Source organism: Crocuta crocuta, unplaced genomic scaffold (genome assembly GCF_008692635.1).
Source record: "Crocuta crocuta isolate KB4526 unplaced genomic scaffold, BGI_CrCroc_1.0 scaffold55, whole genome shotgun sequence".
Lineage (NCBI taxonomy): Eukaryota > Metazoa > Chordata > Mammalia > Carnivora > Hyaenidae > Crocuta > Crocuta crocuta.
The window spans coordinates 5,468,817-5,487,927 of record NW_027530512.1 but is presented as its reverse complement, the minus strand read 5'-3'; the positions used below and the strand labels follow the sequence as shown (position 1 = coordinate 5,487,927).

General features: G+C 40.9%; 1 protein-coding gene across 3 annotated transcripts in view; it reads left to right on the top strand.

Moving 5' to 3' along the window:
* SYNE2 (spectrin repeat containing nuclear envelope protein 2) overlaps positions 1-19,111 on the top strand; it is a 336,140-nt gene that overhangs the window by 206,015 nt on the left and 111,014 nt on the right. For all 3 annotated transcript variants that reach the window (XM_077767198.1, XM_077767200.1, XM_077767199.1), the window contains 7 exons: positions 3,958-4,143; positions 8,411-8,533; positions 10,272-10,454; positions 12,847-12,978; positions 16,411-16,608; positions 17,200-17,274; positions 18,715-18,825. In XM_077767198.1, coding sequence (XP_077623324.1) covers positions 3,958-4,143; positions 8,411-8,533; positions 10,272-10,454; positions 12,847-12,978; positions 16,411-16,608; positions 17,200-17,274; positions 18,715-18,825 — 1,008 coding nt within the window. The remainder of the gene's footprint in view (positions 1-3,957; positions 4,144-8,410; positions 8,534-10,271; positions 10,455-12,846; positions 12,979-16,410; positions 16,609-17,199; positions 17,275-18,714; positions 18,826-19,111) is intronic.

The following is a 19,111-nucleotide window of genomic DNA, read 5'->3' as shown; positions in this document are numbered from 1 at the left end:
CTAAGCCTTGGATCTGCAAGGCCCATAGGAAGAGCCTTTTGACAACCGCCCATAGAGCTTTCATCTAAAGTCTCTTTTGTAAAGGCAGGAATATGCTTTCCTTATGAGGTATCTGTATTCAGAATATGGGTCTGATATGGAATGTTGGGAGGCCTGGTCAATACCAGCAGGCTTATATCCAACATGAGCTAATGGTAGCAGAAGGAGATATCAGTTTTCATTTCTCCTGGGAGGAGCTGCAAACATTGTCACTTCCTTGCCGTGATTGCCATCCAGAGAGGCCGGTTCGGCTCCCGGCACGCTGTCCATTTTGGTGCCTGATGTCTCCGTGCTAGCTTACAAAGTCAAAACCAATGAGAGTATTTTCCTGCCCAGGGCCGTGACTGTAAGAGATCTTCCAGATGCCAAGTGTTGGCTTAAAGTTTTATTGTGAAGGCATATTTCCTTCTCTCATATTATTTAACCACAAGAAGGAATCTCTTAGGAAAAGCTTTATCCTTTAACAGTTTTTAGAGTAATCAGACCTCCACGTTGACCCAGCTCCTTTATACCTTTAGAATCGCTCAGTGTATTCCCAAGTAAACAGCCTACTGCATACTTCCCTGATGTTTGAGATTTGTTGGCACATTTCCCCGTGTGGTAACAGTTGTAATGATGCTGCCTTTCACCCATTTGTTTCTTTTCTTCCCTTTGCCTGTGATTTCTGCCCCCAGCCCTCAGGTTGGCTTTCCACATCCCTATAGCGTGTCCTCCTTTATTTTATTTAATTAATTAATTTGTTTATAAAATGTTTTCTTTCTCTATTTTGAGAGAGAGGCGGAGGAGAGGGAGAGGGAGAATCCCAAGCAGACTCTACACTGTCAACGTAGAGCCCAGCGTGGGGCTCAGTCTCACAAATCATGAGATCATGACCTGAGCTGAGATCAAGAGTTGGACACTTAACCAACTGAGCCACCCAGGCACCCCTGTCCTCTTTTACTTAAAAAAAAAAATTTTTTTTTAATTTTTTTAATGTTTTATTTATTTCTAGGAGAGAGAGAGACAGCAGGGGAGCAGGGGAGGGTCAGAGAGAGAGGGAGTCACAGACTGAAACAGGCTCCAGGCTCTGAGCTGGCAGTCAGCACAGAGCCCGACGCGGGGCTCAAACCCACGAACCGCGAGATCATGACCTAAGCGAAAGTCAGACACTTAACCGACTAAGCCACCCAGGCGCCCCAACTTAAAAAAAATTTTAATGTTTATTCATTTTTGAGAGGCAGAATGCGAGCGGGGTAGGGTAGAGAGCAAGGGAGACACAGAATCTGAAGCGGGCTGCAGGCTCTGAGCTGTCAGCACATGGCCTGGCGCGGGGCTCAAACCCAGGGGCCATGAGATCATGACCTGAGCCGAAGTTGGACACTTCACTGACTGAGCCACCCGGGCACCCCTGTCCTCTTGTATTTTAAATTGTCTGTTATTTTTCACCATTTTCAAGGAGTTTGCAAGGATAGAAGAGAGGAATGATACTCTTTTCCTCAAATGCTTGTTAATGAGTTTTTAAAGATAATTTACAAGAGTGAGCTCAGGGAAGAGCATTTATACTTTTGCTACCTTCTACTGACCCAAATGTAATGTGTGAAAATTATCTCTCAGTGGTGAGGACACCCTGATTTCCTGGCCTTAGTGTATGAACTAGAACTTAGTATAACTCTACTTGATGAGCTGGAGGAAGTAGGTTCAAGAGGAGGCTGATTTACCGTAGAAAGTATTCTCATAAATCCTCCAACAGGAAGTAAGTCTCAAACAACTAGTCATATGTGAATATCCCATTTTGTCCCTATTTTGAAAAATAGGGACTTGTACTTTTAAGATACCCTTTTCTATTTTTTTGGCATTACCAGGCACTGATATTTAAAAATGTCTCTTGAAGAAGTACTAAAACTCCCAACTAAGCTTCTACCTGGACTGTGTTTGTTAAAATAGGTTTTTGTAACCCAAAGATGATTCCAGAAATACTGCTGTTGTAATTATGAATTATTGAAACATAAATTTTCTTGGTAAAAAAGACAAATTATTTTATTCAATTTCATTGAGGTATAATTTACATGCAATAAAATACACACATATATACATACATTTTTTTAAATGTTTATTTTATTTTTGAGAGACAGAGAGTGAGTGAGTGAGCAGGGGAGCAGCACAGAGGGAGAGAGAATCCCAAGCAGGCTCTGCAGAGTCAGCACAGAGCCTGATGCAGGGCTTAAACTCATGAACCGAAAGATCATGCATGACCTGAGCTGAAATCAAGAGTTGGTTGCTTAACCAACTGAGCCGCCCAGGCACCCCTATATATTTTTTAATAAGCTCTATGTCCAGGATGGGGCTTGAACTCATGACCCCGTGATCAAGAGTTGCGTGTTCTACCAGGGTGCCTTGGTGGCTCAGGTTATGATCCCAGAGTCGTGGGATCAAGCCCTGCCTTGGGTTCTGCACCGAATGTGAAGCCTGCTTAAGATTCTCTCTCTTCCTCTGCCCCTCTGCCCTGCTCCTATGTGCTCTCTCTCTCTCTAAAATAGAATAAAATTACATTATATTACATTATTACATTACATTACATTACATTAAAAAGAGTTACATGCTCTACCAACTGAGCCAGCCAGGTGCCCCCAAATACATCTATTTTAAGTGTGTAGCTAGATGAGTTTGTAAAAGAGATATAATTGTGTAACCACCACCACCACCATCAATATAAAGCACATCTCCATCACCTCAAAAAGATTCCTCTGCCTCTTTGCACTCAGTCCCCTTTCACCTGTCTTTTGCCCTATCAATCACTCCCTCATTGTTTTCTATTAATATAGTTTGGCCTTTTCCACTGTGTTCTATAAATAGAATCATATAGTGTACAGCCTTTTTTTACCTAACTTCTTTTACTTGGCATCATGTTTTCAAGACTCTTCCAGATTGTTAATGTTTATAGATAGTTCATTCTTTTGATTGTTGAGTAGTGTTCCATTTATGGAAATAGGCAACATGTTTATCCCTTAACCAGTTAATAGACATTGGCTTATTTCGAGTTTCAGATTATGCTAGGTTAGCAGCTTAACACAACAAACATTTATTATCACAGTTTCTGTGTGTCAGGAATTCAGGCATGACTTAGCTGAGTGCTTCTGGCTCAAGGTCTTTTATAAGAATGCAGTCACGCCTCACTGTGGGTGAGGGAAAAGACAGGATGCACTTCCAAGGTCATTTCACTTGGCTATTGGCAGGGTTCAGAGATCTGCTTCCATATACAGACCTGTGGCCCTCCCCCACAAGGCTGCCTCTTGGCCTAGTAGCTGACTTTCTTCACCATGAACAATCTAAAGAGAAAGCCCCCAAGGCAGAAACAGTCTTTTTATAACTTAATCTTGGAAGTGACATCTCAGTAAGTAATCAATAGAGCCAGTAGTAAATCAGCAAGTAAATTAGTAAACCCAATATACATTTCAAAGAAGTTGATTATAAAGACCTGAGTATCAGGAGGTGGGGATCAGGGGATCTTCTTACCAGCTATTGTAAGCACAGCTACTGTGAATGGTCATATGCAAATCTTTGTGTGGCTGTACTTCTTCCTGTCATTTCATTTGGTAAATACCTAGGAGTATGATTGTTGGCTTTTATGGTAGGTATTTAAACGGATAAGAAACTGTCACATTGAAATGAAATGAATAGGAGTTTGAAATGCTGAGACAGATTTAAAATTCTCTGATTTAAATTTTCCTACTAAGGTGTAATTGACACACACTATAGGAGTTTCAGGTGTACAATGAGATGATTTGATATTTGCATGGATTGCAAAATGATCACCACAATAAGTCTAGTTAATATACAGCACGATATACCATTGGGAAATGTTCTCTGACTTCAATATTAATCCACTTATTTCAGTATCTTAATGTTCTCTCTCTTTTCTCCTTGTTTTCCATTGTGTAGATGGCTTTGGAAGATTCAGAACAGAAGCACAGTCTTCTACATTCCATTTTCACGGATCTAGAAGACTGGTCAATAATCTTTGAAACTGATGATTTAGCACAGTCTGTACAAAAGTTAAGTGGTCAAGTAGCAGCTTTACAACAAACAATCATGGTGAGCCTTCCCCAGATCCAGCGGATGGCTGATGTAAGTTGGCACTTCAAAGATGTGATCTCTTATTTTTAATTTATATTTCATTTAGTAAATTAGAGTTATACCACTAATCAGCTCCTAATTATATGAAGACATGTTGATCTGGTACAGTTTTCATTTATGTTCTTATTTCTTGAATTATATTTTATTTTAACTTTTTAAAATTTATTTATTATGAGAGAGTGTGAGTGCGGCAGGGATGGAGAAAGAGGGAGAGAGAGAATCCCAAGCGGGCTCCATGCTGTCAGCACAGAGCCAGACTTGGGGCTTGAACTCACCGATGGCGAGATCAGGACCTGAGCCAAAACCAAGAGTTGGATGCTTAACCGTCTGAGCCACCCAAGAGCCTCTATTTTACTTTAATTTGCAACTTTTAATTTATAGTACCTATTCCCGTTTTCGGTCCAGAAGTGGTCTATTTAAAGGAAAGAATCCTGATCAAATGCACACACTGTTTTCTCTTTGTCAGAGAGGAGATGTGTTGATATAAAAGCACAAATTAGCGAAGAGGGACTTAAACACATAACCTTCCAAGGCTTCATTCGCCAATAGCAAATATTTCCTGAGGGGCTGCTGTATGGTAGCCACCAGATTTTGAATTGATTTTATTTTTTTACCTTGAAACATGAGGATTTATTTAAGGATGAAGTCACATAGCAAAGGCAGGTACAATTAGTCCTAATTATTTACTTTTTGTTCCTGTTATATTCCCTATGCCACACTTCTGTAACTTCAGGGAATAATGATTGCTAAACATGTTTGGTTATTGAAGCTTATTCCAAGGTTTTAAAATGCTTCTACAACTTTTGATAGAAATTACCCTCTGAGATAGAGTTTATTTTCTTTTATTTTTTTATGTCTGTTTATTTTTGAGAGACAGCGTAAGTAGGGGAGGGGCAGAGAGAAAGGGAGACACAGAATCTGAAACAGGCTCCAGGCTCTGAGCTGTCAGCACAGAGCCTGACACGGGGCTCAAACTCACGAACCCATGAGATCATGACCTGAGCTGAAGTCGGACACCCAACTGACTGAGCCACCCGGGCACCCCAGAGTTGATTTTCTTACACCCTTTTCAGTATGAGATGCAGAAAATAATTTCAGCGTAATTTAACTTTTCTTTGTAACTTGAAGATATCACTAGAAAGTTGCTGTATTCATTGCTTCATTTGCTTGTAAAATTATGTTTATTTGATATTAAATGGCTCCAGACTGCTTTAATTTGAAACCCTCAGTCTATTTCACTTTTATTTTTTAAGTTCTATTTATGTTTTTTTTTTTTAGAGAGAAAGAGAGGGAGGGAGAGAGAGAGAGGGAGAGAGAGAGAGAGAGAGAGAGCATGTACGTGAGTGCAACCAAGTAGTGGAGGGACAGAGAGAGAGGGAGGTAGAGAATCCCAAGCAGGCTCTGGGCTGTCAACGCAGAGCCATTCACGGGGCTCGAACTCACAAACCATGAGATGATGACCTGAGCTGAAATCAAGAGTTGGACCAACTGAACCACTGAGGTGCCCCTGAAACCCTCAGTCTATTTCTGTGTAGTTTCCTATCCCCTTCATTATTAGCTGTACCTTTTGGTTGCTACAGGTTGTCTGCATTTTGCTCTTTAACGGTCTAAAGGCCCTCTTACAGTGCAAGTGCATTTCAGTATGTAGGGTTTATAGCACAGATTCATCCAATTATGGGTTTTGTATCACGTGATCTTCCATACATAGGTTTAGGACACACGCTGCAGCATTTTCATTGTAAGGTTCTTGGCCAAGTCCTAGAGGTTGACATTGATGAGAACATAACCACCAGACAAATGATCTGTTGTTTAAATTAATCTGAGTATGTTATAAAGTTAATTTAGTGACTCTGCATGACAATAGTTCATTAGCAGATTGGCAAGAAAATCCTGTCAGTTTTTCCAGCTTCTTTTGTGTTCCTTTTCCAAGGGTGACTTTATCGTTTTACTTAAAGTGGTAGAAATTTTTAAAATGTTAGACCCACTTGTATTCAAGTGTTTAAACACATTCCAAAGATAAATCTGAAGAGTTCGTAGATATTGAGAATTAAAAATTGACTCACGGGTGCCTGGCTGGCTCAGTCAGAGGAGCGTGCAGCTCTTGATTTTGGGGTCATGAGTTTGAGCCCCACATTGACTGTAGAGATTACTAAAAAAATAAAATTTATTCAAATGCATAATACTTTTGTTCTCATAGTTTAATGGAAAGTTGGCCTTATGAGGAGTTTTAACTCAGCAAGGTATAAGTGATACTTTGTACTGTGGTATGCTATTAATAGAATGACTTTTTTATTGAAAGCAATTAAGATCTATGTCCACTTCATTAGTGTGTTTTTTTTTTTTTAAATTCTAGTACAGTTAACATACAGTGTTATATTAGTTTCAGGTGTTCAATATAGTGATTCAACAGTTCTGTATGTTACTCAGTGCTCATTATGATAAGTATACTCTTAATCTCTGTCACATATTTCCCCTGTCCCTCTGCCCACCTTCTTTCTGGTAACAATCAGTTTGTTCTCTATAGTTAAGAGTCTGTTCCTTGGTTTGTACCAAACCTTGTTCATATGGCATTTGTCTTTCTCTGACTGGCTAATTTCACTTAGCATTATGGGATCGTCCATGTTGTTGCAAATGGCAAGATTTTATTCATTCTTTTTTTATGGTGGAGTAATACTCCATTGTATATATACCACATCTTCTTTATCCATTCATCTGTCAGTGGACACTTGGGTTGTTTCCATAATTTAGCTATTGTAAATAATGCTCCAATAAATATAGGGGTGCTGTATCTTTTAAATCAGTGTTTTTGTATTTGTTACCAGTCATGGAATTACAGGATCATATGGTGATTCTATTTTTAATTTTTTGAGGAACCTCTGTGCTGTTTACTGTACAGTGGCTGCACCAGTTTGCATTCCCACCAACAGTGCACAAGGGTTCTTTTTTCTCCACATCTTCACTGACACTTGTTTCTTGTGTTTCTTGTCTTAGCCCTTCTGACAGGTGTGAAGTGGTATCTCTTTGTGGTTTTAATTTGCATTTCCCTGATGATGAGTGATGTTGAGCATCTTTTCATGAGTCTTTTGGCCATCTGTATGTCTTCTTCGGCGAAGTGTCTGTTCATATATTCTGCCCATTTTTATTTTATTTTAAAGATTTTTCGTTTTACTTATTATTGTTTTAAGAGAGTGAGAGCATGCATGTGCATGCACACACACACACACACACGTCAGGGAGGGTCAGTGAGGGGAGGGGAAAGAGGATCCCAAGCTGGTTCTGAGCTGACAGTGGGAGCTCAAACTCATGAACCTGAGCCAAAATCAAGAGTTGCTGCTTAATGAACTCAGCCACTCAGGCATCCCTGGCCATTTTTAATTGGATTATTTGTTTTTGTGTCTGTTGAGTTGTAATTTTGGGTACTAATCTTTTATTGGATATGTCATTTGCAAGTACCTTCTCCCATTCAGTAGGTTGTCTTTTAGTTTTGTTCATTGTTTCTTTTGCTCTGCAGAAGCTTTTTATTTTGGTGTAGACACAATAGTTTATTTCTGCTTTGGTTTCCCTTGCCTTAGGAGACACACCTAGAAAGATATTATAAAGGCTAATGCCAAAGTGGTTACTGCCTGTGTTCTTCTCTAGGACTTTTATGATTTCAGGTCTCACATTTAGGTCTTTAATGTATTTTGAATTTATTTTTGTGTATGATGTAAGAAAGTAGTTCAGTTTCGGTGAGCCTGAGTGGCCCACCTGGTTAAGCATCCAATTTTCAACTCTTGATTTCGGCTCAGATCATGATTTCATGGTTTGGGAGATCATGCCTTACATTGGGTCCATAAAGAGTGTGGATTCTGCTTGGGATTCTCTCCCTCTCTTCCTCTGCCTCTCCCCTGCTGCTCACACTCTCTTTCTAAAATTAAAAAAAAAAAAAAAAAGGAAAGAAAGTGATCCACTTTCATTCTTTCGCGTGTAGCTGTCCAGTTTATACAACACCATTTGTTGAAGATATACTTGATTAATTTTTTTCTTTTTTAGTTTTATTTATTTAAGTAATCTGTATGCCCCATGTGGGGCTCAAACTCACGACCCTGACATCAAGAGTCGCGTGCTCTTCCAGCTGAACCAGTCAGGTGCCTCTCACTTGGTTTATTTTTAAGAGGTGTACATGGCAGACATTTTTGGCTAACTTAGAAAAACAGAATGCAGGGCAATAAGCTGCGTTTACTACATGAATGGTTTTTTGTTGTTTCTGAAATTCTAGGATGTAGTTGCTATTGAAACTGAAGTAAAATCAATGGAGAAAAAAGTTTCAAAAATCAAAGCTATCCTCCTATCGAAAGAAATATTTGATTTTTCACCTGAAGAACATCTTAAGCATGGGGAGGTAAGTATGCATGGATCATTATTAGAAAGACTCTTATAATACTTATTTATGTTTATGTTTTAAACAAATGTTTATTACTTATTATGCTTTTTAAAGTTTTATTCTTGAGAGAGAGAGAAAATGAGCATGAGTTAGGGAGGGGCAGAGCAAGAGAGGGACACAGAATCTGAGCTGTCAGCACAGAGCCTGACACGGGGCTTGAACTCACGAGCTGTGAGATCATGACGTGAGCCAAAGTTAGACACTTAACCGACTGAGCCACCCAGGCACCCCTATTATTTGTTATGGTTTAAAATGTAATAATGTGATCTGATTAAAAAGTACTTAGTCTTGCCAGAGAAATAGCAAAATAAAATTGAAAACTAGATATGAGTGACAAGAAATACCATGTTTTAAATCATACAGTATTCTCTGTATAAAGAGAATTGTTCTATAGGTTGTTTTTTCATTGAATTTCTTCTGAAAACTTCAAAAGTTTTGAAGTTTTACCATCAAGTCAAAAATTCAGGTGTTTTATAGTTCAAGGGCTTCAGCCTCTAAGTCAGGAGAAGTGGGTTTCAGACCCGACTACACTGCTTACAGGCTGTGTGACTTTGAGCAATTAGTTAACATTCTTGGATTCTCCTACCACACGTTGGTCTTGTGTAAGTGTACTGGACGATACAGAACCTCCAGCACTGGACCCGGAACATAGTAAACAGCACACAGACACTGATTCCCTCCCAGCCCAGCGGATAGCAGTGTGTGCTTTGGGATCAGGCCGACCTGGCTTCCACTCCCAGCGCTCCCTCTTACAGCCTGACCTCCTCCGGATCTTCTAACTTCCGTGAACCCAGTTTCCTTACTGCGAAATGGCAGCTCTGATACCTACCTCCCAGGGTAGATGTGAGGATTNGCGGGGCTCGAACCCACGAACCGCGAGATCATGACCTAAGCGAAAGTCGGACGCTTAACCGACTGAGCCACCCAGGCGCCCCTTAGATAGGAAGTTCTTAATAAAAGGAATAATCTTTTCTCATTTATAGATTATGTGGGGCTGGATTTTTATGGATCAGATGTCATTAAAGCAAAACATAATTATACTTTTAGGATTTAGGGAATTTGGCAGGACCGTTCAATTCAATGAGCAGCTTTTGAGGGCCTGCCCTATGGGAAGCCCCACATTGCGTGCTGCGGCTGTGAAAGGGAGTAAGAGGCAGAAAGAGGCAGAAACTGCCCTTGCGCAGCTCCCTGCCTGGTGGCACAAAACAAAGCAACAGGTGTTCAGAGAATCGGGGAGGGAGAGAAAGAAGGCAAGGATGATCCAAACGCAGAACTCACTGGCAGGTACTCTTGCCTTAGGCCTTCTTTCCGGAGAACTTTCACTATCAGCGTACAAGTGATCTAAGAGTTATTTTCGATCTGAGCCAAGGAAATGCTTTAAAAATCAAAATTTAGGAGCAGCTGGGTGGCTCAGTTGGTTAAGCGTCCGACTCTTGATTTTGACTCAGGTCATGATCCCACAGTTTGTGGGTTCGAGCCCCGCATCAGGTTCTGCACTGACAGTGTGGAGCCTGCTTGTGATTCTCTCTTTGCCCCTCCCCACCTTGTTCTCTCTCTCTCAAAAAAAAAAAAAAACTTAAAAAGAATCAAAACTGCAGGTTAAAGACTAAATCATACAGTATTTTAATTTTGAATAGATTCAGCAAAGCGGCTATTTCTTTTCATTTATGTACTGTGCTTCTCTGATATAATTAAGGTCATCCTTGAAAACATACGTCCCATGAAGAAAACTATTGCTGAAATAGTGTCTTACCAAGTGGCCCTGAGGTTGCCCCAGACAGGAGGGAAGCCTCTGCCTGTGTTTCCACGGACAGATCATCTTTTACAAGATATAAAATTGTTGGAAAATGTGACTCAGGAACAAAACGAATTATTAAAGGTACACCGTGAATGATAAAAGCCAACTTTATTGGCTGAAGATTTTCGACAAAAGTTGGTTTTGTTTTCAGGTTTAATGGTTGGGTTGGTGAGGTTCCTATGACCACAAGATGCTGCCTTTGTTGATTCCTTTTGTTCTCTTTTGGGATTCTTATCCAGGATGTGACATTGGATAAAGGAAAGTATCTTACTGTTCAAATGAGGCTAAGGTGATTTTCCCAGTTCTTCTTCTTTGGTTAAAGGCATTAAAGCATAATTGTGACCTGTTTAATTCCATCCTGCAATTATTGAAAACACACATGGGTAAATGCTGTGGAGAGAGGCTTAAACCTGAGCAGTCCATTTGCAAACCTTGTGAGACCCTTACAGTAGCCAGCGCTATAATAATCTCTTCATACATCTTGGTCACTTTCCCATTAATCATCCTGTTTTATTTTCAAACATGGGATACGGATAGAAGGGGCACTTTGCCATCTTTATTTTTACATAGAAGGAGACAGGAGTCAGAAGCTTCGATCACTTACTGAAGAACCACTGAGTTAACTTGTGTCCAGATTCATTTGTGTAAAACTAGGACAAGAATTTGAGTTTCTAGACTCCTGATATCATTCATTCTTTATATCAGGGTCTCTTCTAAAAGATGACATCTTTCAGCGTCTCCCCAGACAGGTTTTTTTTTTTTTTAAATTCTTATGTTTTGACTGATTTCCAAGCTCAATCAGGAATCATTATTAGATAGAAATTACATTTTTCTTTGATTTGCATTCCTAAATTATCAGCCACTTTCACAAGAAGAGAAAGTTGCTGAAAGAGCCTTAAGTTCCACAGACTTTTCAACTCTGTTGGTCGACCCCATACTCTGCCTACCTACACCTACTTTTCCTGATGAGATCAGTTGAGATAGGAGAAAAGGTTATTTTTCCTCCTTCCTGACCGCCACCTGATTTTAGGGAGAAAGCTGCTATCTCTCTTTCCCTCTTCAATTTCACTCCCATTTAGCCAGCTACTCTGTGTTCTCCTAAGATTGGAGGATACTGTAACCTCTGGTTTCAGTCTCAGCTCATATACTCTCTCTGTCCTGACTACTCATCAGCTGACATCACTTCCCAGCACCCACGGGGAGAAAAAAGATCTGGGACTCTGTTCTACGTTTTAATATTATAAAGAGAAGACAGAAAAAGATATACAATTTGATCTATCATTTTTAATCTTTTTTGTGCTTTATTGGTTTCCTGGTTAGGAAAGGAAAATAACAGTTGTAACTATGCTTTTAAGGGGCTTCTGCACAGGATGAAAAGGGGAAAATAGAAGAGGAAATTATATTCTGTGCCAAGTAAGGTATCAAACTGTGCTGCTAAAATTTTCCACGTTATTCGTGGAAATCAGATGTCATCTCATACATTTCAAAATTGAGTAAGACACTGGTAATGAAAATCATTAGAATCTGGTGCATTTCTTTCAAGTCCTACTTTGGATATGTAAGTGCCCTCGCTGTGGAAAACAAGACAAATTATTGGGGTGGGGGTTGGGTAATAGGATGTAGATCATTATTGAGGGCGGGGTAACAGGTGTGTGCAGCGAATGTCGTTATTTCAGCCCACAGCCAAAATTATGGTTAAATATTAAAGAGAATGCAAGGAAGAATTTTGTTTTGGCCAGAAACTTTGCAGTTTTAACAGACACTTGTTTCATTGTATAGCATACCAAGGAAATATCTATACTTTATCTTCCCATCACACTTTGATCATACAATTTAGTACACAAATAAGTTTGAGCCCCACTACTTCCTTAACACTAGATTCAGTGTACTGTTCTGTTAATTTTGCCTTTTCCTGCAAACTCAGACTGCTCTTGAACCCTGCACATCTTACTCATAAAATGTACATCACAGATCCCAAGGGATACCAGGTGAGGCTATGGTGGGATTGAGGAAATTCATCATCTCTCAAATCAGATGCCCTTTCCACTCTGACTCAGTAATGTCACCTTTCTCATATGGAAAGCATCACATGGAGCATGCATTAAACTAGCATGTATGACTTATCAGTAATTGTATAGAACCTGGCAACTTGATGTTAATATGCCATAAAATACTTCCCAGGATAAGCCCACTAGACTGGAAACACCTAACAGCAAAGGTGTGTCTCATTATGCTTGTACTCCAAGCACTGCCCAAGGTGCCCCAGCATCTAGTAGAGCAAGAAAGCCGGGTGCCAGCTTTACAAACATTTCTCTCTTTATTTAGGCTGCCATTTTCTGTTGCAATCTATATGGGTTTGCATCTGATGTAATTAATTGAAACTTGTGATGGGGATGGACATTGGAAGGAACCCATTCATCTAGTCCTTAGATTATGACAAAGATTCTTCTTTTGGGGGGGGGTTATTTTATAGATAGTCATAAAACAAACTAATGAATGCAACGAGGAAATAGAAAATTTGAAGCAGATCTTAAATAATTATTCAGCTGAGTTCTCCCATGAACATGTATCACCAGACCAAACGGCCAACCGACCACAGGTACAGGTATGTTTCTTTCTTTTATTTGAGCATTTCCTTCAATAATCACTTACGAAGCCATTGGTGTCTAGAAGCCTTTGTGATGATCCAGTGTATTTCCTACTTCTCTCTTCCAATTGAAGGTATAATATATATATATTTACTTTATACATTCCTATTTCATAAAATAGCTGCATTGGGTCTGAACTCGCTCTGCTACTAAAGAAGCTGGTGTAACACAGGAAATTTGGGCAATCTGGCTTTACGTCTAGCTTTCTGAGATGGGGTCAGGTAGTGTGGGCAGGCTGGACTTCACAGGTAAAGACCCTGGCCCCTGGTGTAATGAAGAGTGTCATATACCAAGTAGCATTACCGCATGTCACTATTAACAATATCCTGTGAACCCAATTATAGAGGGGTGTATGTGAACCCTCTATTGCTAGAGATTTTTTTTTTTTTTAGTCTTTGTTTTCGAATTAGTACTTCTATAACAAAAAATCCTGATTGTATCCCAAGGATTGTAAAGAGCCATCAAGTTGGTTTGGGCAGGCGATTGCCATGGTATTCAAAGCAACAACACTTGCTGGCTGTGACCTAAGGCACATTACTTACAGAGGGGTCCAAGGTGACACACCTATGAGGTGTTGGACTCAGTAAGGCAGACTCAACAATAAAGACTCAGTATTGTAAATATCTCAGATTTCCCATTACATTAAAAAATTTGAGGACTCCCAATGAGCTTTGGTTTATATGAATCATATCTACTGAGATAGAAAGAAATGAAAATTCAGAAATATAAAAATAATTTAGTTTATTTTTAAATAACAATGATAAACCTATTACATAGTGGTAGAAATAACATAATCTTTTATGGAAGAAAATTACATTTTCCAAAAGAAAATATAGCAAGAAGAGTGACGTCATTTTACATTTTTGCAAATCGCTTACATGTCTGGCTTGGTAGAAGATAGCTAGATTCTCATTGCTTCTACATTCCATCTATTGAAGTATGTAGTTTTGTTTGAAGTATATAAAAAGATTCCACCCTCTCAACAACATGCACTTGAAAAGAAAGGAATGTTTTAATAACCCTTCTGAATAATTGTGAACATTCTTTGAAACTACACTAAACTCCAACAAGCAGAAGTTACTCATGGATTTGCTGCTAAATAGAATCCTAAGTTCTGTCAATGAACTTTGCATACTCTTACATTAAGATCCTTTGGTCTGTTTGTACTTTGAATGGATCTTCCAACTATGCATGGTTTTATGACGTCATGCTCGATCATTTGAAAAATTGTTTTTGCTAGTTACAGAGATCCTCCAAATATGTCAACATTTCAGTCGTCAGTGTTAAAAATTCACACTTATTAATATTAACATTTATCTCTTCAGAAAAATCTATTGGTATTTATATATATGTATAGTTTAGTAGCTGTTTTTTCCCAAGTAAAAATAGTGTTGTGTGAAAAAACAAATGGGTAGTTCAGCTCAAAACTTAGTCACACAGAGCTTTTCCCTAGCCGTCATACTTGGGCACACAGTAGAAGAGATTTATGTGTGCTTTCCACTTGGGTCCCACAGAATATTAGAAATCCATGTTCTTTCTCTAGGGTATCCTTAAGTGAACTGGCTTTTTCTTTGTTTTTTGGGGGTTTTTTTACAGTTCAGCACATGAGAGTGGATAATCTAGGAACTAATATAGTTGATGTCCCCGCCTTGATTCATATGAAGTGTCAGTAGTTTTACCCACCATTGCTTTTGTCTTATCCTATAGTGAAACATGTTAACAGAGTGAAAAGGGCAAATAACATTTTAGTGTTATTAGGAAAATGATCTTGACCTCCTAGAATGTGAACCCCCAGCAGTCTGCAGATGCCGCTTTGAGAATGGCCGCCCGGTGCCCTACTGTGCCTTCATAATTCTGGTATGCAGACTGTTCTTTTTCTCTTACAGTTCTTCTGATTGCTGTAGGATTATGTCTGCTGGGAGGCATCATGCCTCTGAAATTTAGCGTATGTTGAAAATGGACACAAAGCACTGCCAACTCCTTTTTAATTCAGTTATCACTTCCCAAAGCAACCACAAGAAGTTTAACCTGAGACAGCCGAGGGTAATTGGTGCCGGAACGTGTGCAGGAGCGGGAGACCCTGGGGTGTCAGGAAGTCCCAGACNGGGGGGGGGGGGGGGCCTCACCTCTCTGGACTTCAGAGCCCTCATTTATATGTGGAGACATATCGAGTTCTCTGTTTAAGAAAAAAAAGGAATGATTCTATGAACATATGTAGGATGGATGGATCGAGAGAAGGAAAGAAGGAAGGAACAAACGAACAGGAGTCGAAGGACTCTCTTAGGAACAAAATTCCAATACACGAAGCTCTGCTGATAAGGAGCAGGTTGTCTTCTGATGCAGCATTCACTGCAAGGCTCTTGCAGAGATGGAATGAAGCGTTTCAGGGGTGCTAGAGAGGAGGATGCTAGGTCAGACACCTGCTCTCTCCTCCAAATCTAGGATTCTGCAATTCTGTATGTGTCTTAGACGGACAGGGCAACCGTACTTCTGCCGCACATAAGCCATTTTAATCCCACACATCAATCATACAAAAATTTTTAAAGACTTTTTTAATGTTTATTCATTTTTGAGAGAGAGAGCAAGCACACGTGTGAGAGCGGAGAAGGGGCAGAGAGAGGTGGGGGACACAGGATCCGAAGCTGGCTCTGTGCCGGCCAACAGCAGAGAGCCCTAGGTGGGGCTCAAACTCGGGAACCGTGGGATCATGACCTGAGCCAGAGTCGGACGCTTAACCGACTGAGCCAGGCAGGTGCCCCCAATCATACTAATCTTTAAAGTCAACGTTATAAAGCTTGGAACCATCTGTCCATCATTCCCATGGTAAGTTACACTTCACACTACCTTTATTTGCTTGTTTATTTCCATTTGGTGGGGAATTTTGTAAGAAAATGAATTCAGTAACACTAAAGAAGGCTTCCGAAGCAATCATGGATGTGTGAGATTTCTCACCTTGTTTTCTCTCAGTGGTTCCAGCGTTTGGTCTGCTTACAGAGCTCCCGAGAAGCTTCCTGCGCCCTGACCCTGTGAATTTGGGTAGTCAGTCCTGTTGCCCCTAGATCGGGGGCTGCATACCCCAGGCCCCCGCGAAGCTTGTTACAAATCTCTGAGCCTTGGCTTGACCCACCCCGCCTCCCAGAGAATTGATTGACCAAGTGTCAGGTGGGGCTAAGTCATCCTATAAGTGAGCTCTAAGCCCTCACCAGGTCATTGGGAAACGCTGCCAGGATGGGGAGGAACTGTACCGTGGCAGGCACGCACTCCTGCCTGTGCCCGCCAAACGGCATAGGAAACTCGTCATGCCTTGTACCAAATGACGCAAGCTCCCAGGGGGCCACGCATGGGCCCCAGACCGCCCGATGCAATGCCAACTCTGTCTCTCTGCACAGGGAGAAATGGAAGGTATGGAAGAGCAGATTCTGAGTTTGAACCAGAGGAAAGAGGACCTGTTGGTGGACCTGAAGGCTGCCATACTAAACCTTCACCAGCATTTACAGCGAGACCAGCAAGAATTAGAACAAGAAATGCCATCAACTGGAGCATCAGAAGAGGAAGGAGTGGCCGAGAGGGAGGGTTCCGAGTGGAAGGTGGGTAGGACTTTAGCCTTCAGCTGGTCCCGCTTTTCTCCAGAGTATTAAGTTGCTTTTATTTTTTCACCTGAAAAACCTGTAGCATCTATGTTAATGGCCTAAAGGAGTTTAAAAGTGGAGATTCTGTGCCTGAGATTGTTCACTAGGGAATATAAATCCTCGGGGTGTGTCTGTTCTGGGCTCAACCCTGAATTCGTATGCCCGGGTTACTGAAGGAGGTGTGTATGGAATTCCCCGGGCAGGTGGGTGGGAGGCGCCCGAGAGGCGTCTTGGTCCTAACCAATCAGCCCAGTGCAAACTCAGAAATGGACCCAGCACCACTCTAAGCCCCCTGAGTCCACACCAGTGGCATCATATTCTCAATTGATGGATGAGGAGGACAATGCAGGTGAAAGCGATCAAAGATTTGACTGAGTCCTGATATTTGGCGGGATGAGCTGAAAGTTGCATCGCCCAGAGGCTACTTGGGTGGGCGGGCATCTTGAATGAAGCGAGTACAAAATTAGCTGCATAAAAGCACGGCCAGGCCAGGATCCTGACGACGTTGAACCACAACCTGGCTGCAAGTATTTTTGCTGTGCCTTTCAGTTGAACAAAACAAGTTCCATGTCTTTCCTGCCGGCGCTCAAGGAAGAGGTGGAAGAGAGCTCCCTGAAGAGTGAAGTAAGGAACATGATTTTCTCATCATGTTTTGTTAGAATCAAAACTTCTAAAAGAAGGTCAAGGGGAAGATCTTAAAATGAATAGGAACACAAGGATTTTTAAATTGAATGCCGATGTTTTATAAGGGTGATTGAAGCTGTTCTCTTACATTATTAACGTTAAGTGCATCTGAATCTACTTCATGCCTGAGTGGGATAAATGTAATCCAGATGCACTTGTTGGCTGATGGGAGAAGATGAAGTTCTCTGTTGTATCCTGACTTCTGAGTACATTCTCTGAAGTTTTGAGAGTATGTTGTCTGGTGGGCACATATTAGTATGCTCTTTAGAACTTTGTTTTTCCATATTTATTTTTTAGTCTAAGACCACATTGCCAAGGATATGAAGAGTTGCATTAGCAACTAATGCTTCTACTAATCCTTACCACTTCAGTAGAACTGATTGAATGAGGCACCTATAATTGTCTTTTCTGGTATCAATTTCCGTTTCTTTAAAAACAAAAGGTATAGTGAGTCTTGTGCCAAAAGGAAGAAAACTGCAGCAATTTATAGTCTTTCTATCTCACATGTAATCACTGGACACTTTCTGTGCTCATTTTATGGATCATTAAATAGCTCCATTGTCACACAGAACCACCTGCTTTCCTATAGACTTGGACACCCTGGAACTGAGTGAGGACAGGGAACAGAGGAGAGCACAGGCTTACTGTATCTCAGTCCACCAGACAGCTTCATAATCTGATTATGCCCCTTCACGGCAGGGGCAATCGAGAACCGAGGAGGTACCGGGGACCCGAATAGTGTGCTGCAGTGTGGTTCTAATTTAAGACCTGTGTTTGCCTCTGAGCTGATATATTTGTAATAACTATTGTCTCTGACAGTAGCAAGAATACATGTTCATCAGACTGTTATTAAAAGATAGCATTTAAGGGGCGCCCGGGTGGCTTAGTCGGTTAAGCGTCCGACTTTCGCTCAGGTCATGATCTCACGGTTCGTGGGTTCGAGCCCTGCGTCGGGCTCTGTGCTGACTGCCGGCTCGGAGCCTGGAGCCTGTTTCGGAGTCTGTGTCTCCCTCTCTCTCTGACCCTCCCCTGCTCACACTGTCTCTCTCTCTCTCCTAGAAATAAATAAAACATTTAAAAAAAAATTTTAAAAAGAAAAAAAAAAGATAGCATTTAAGGTTACATTTACCAAAGCAGATTAAATTCCTAAAGCACGGTTTTAAAGATCCTTTTTGAGTGCCGTGAGCTGACTTCCAACTTTTCAGAATATTTTTTAGGTTCGAGAAGAGCAAGCACATTTGGAGTCCTCTGATTTAGTTAGCCAAANTTGAAGAGCTACAGGCGCTGCCTGGTGAACTGGGTTTTGTATGAGAGATGAGTAGGACACTATTAGGATGGTAGGAAATTACTTCTTTGCTAATCAGTTGGTTACCGTGTTAGAATGGAGACAAGAGAGCAGAGCCAACTTCCAGGTCTTGGTCTTCACTCTGGAAGCATGACAAGGACATGGAGGAAGATAGAGCATCCCCGTCCTCCGGAACGATCATTCAGGTAACACCGAGCAAAATACATTTGGTGGTTGGGGGGCGCTGGCAGGGATAGTAAGGGAAGTAACTCAGAAGAATTTCTTGTTTGAAACATAGCCTAGGGAGGGAACCTGCTTGGGCTGAATTCTTTTAAGTTTCTCACCATTCCCTCTGCACCAATTCAAGAACAGCCAAGTACTCGCTTATTATTTCCAGTCCTGTTGTGTCCTTGGTGATGATAGGAGAGTGTCTTCTGAGCACTTCATCTGTGAGAATCCAGACGAACAAAACTGATAACTCCAAGGAGCCCC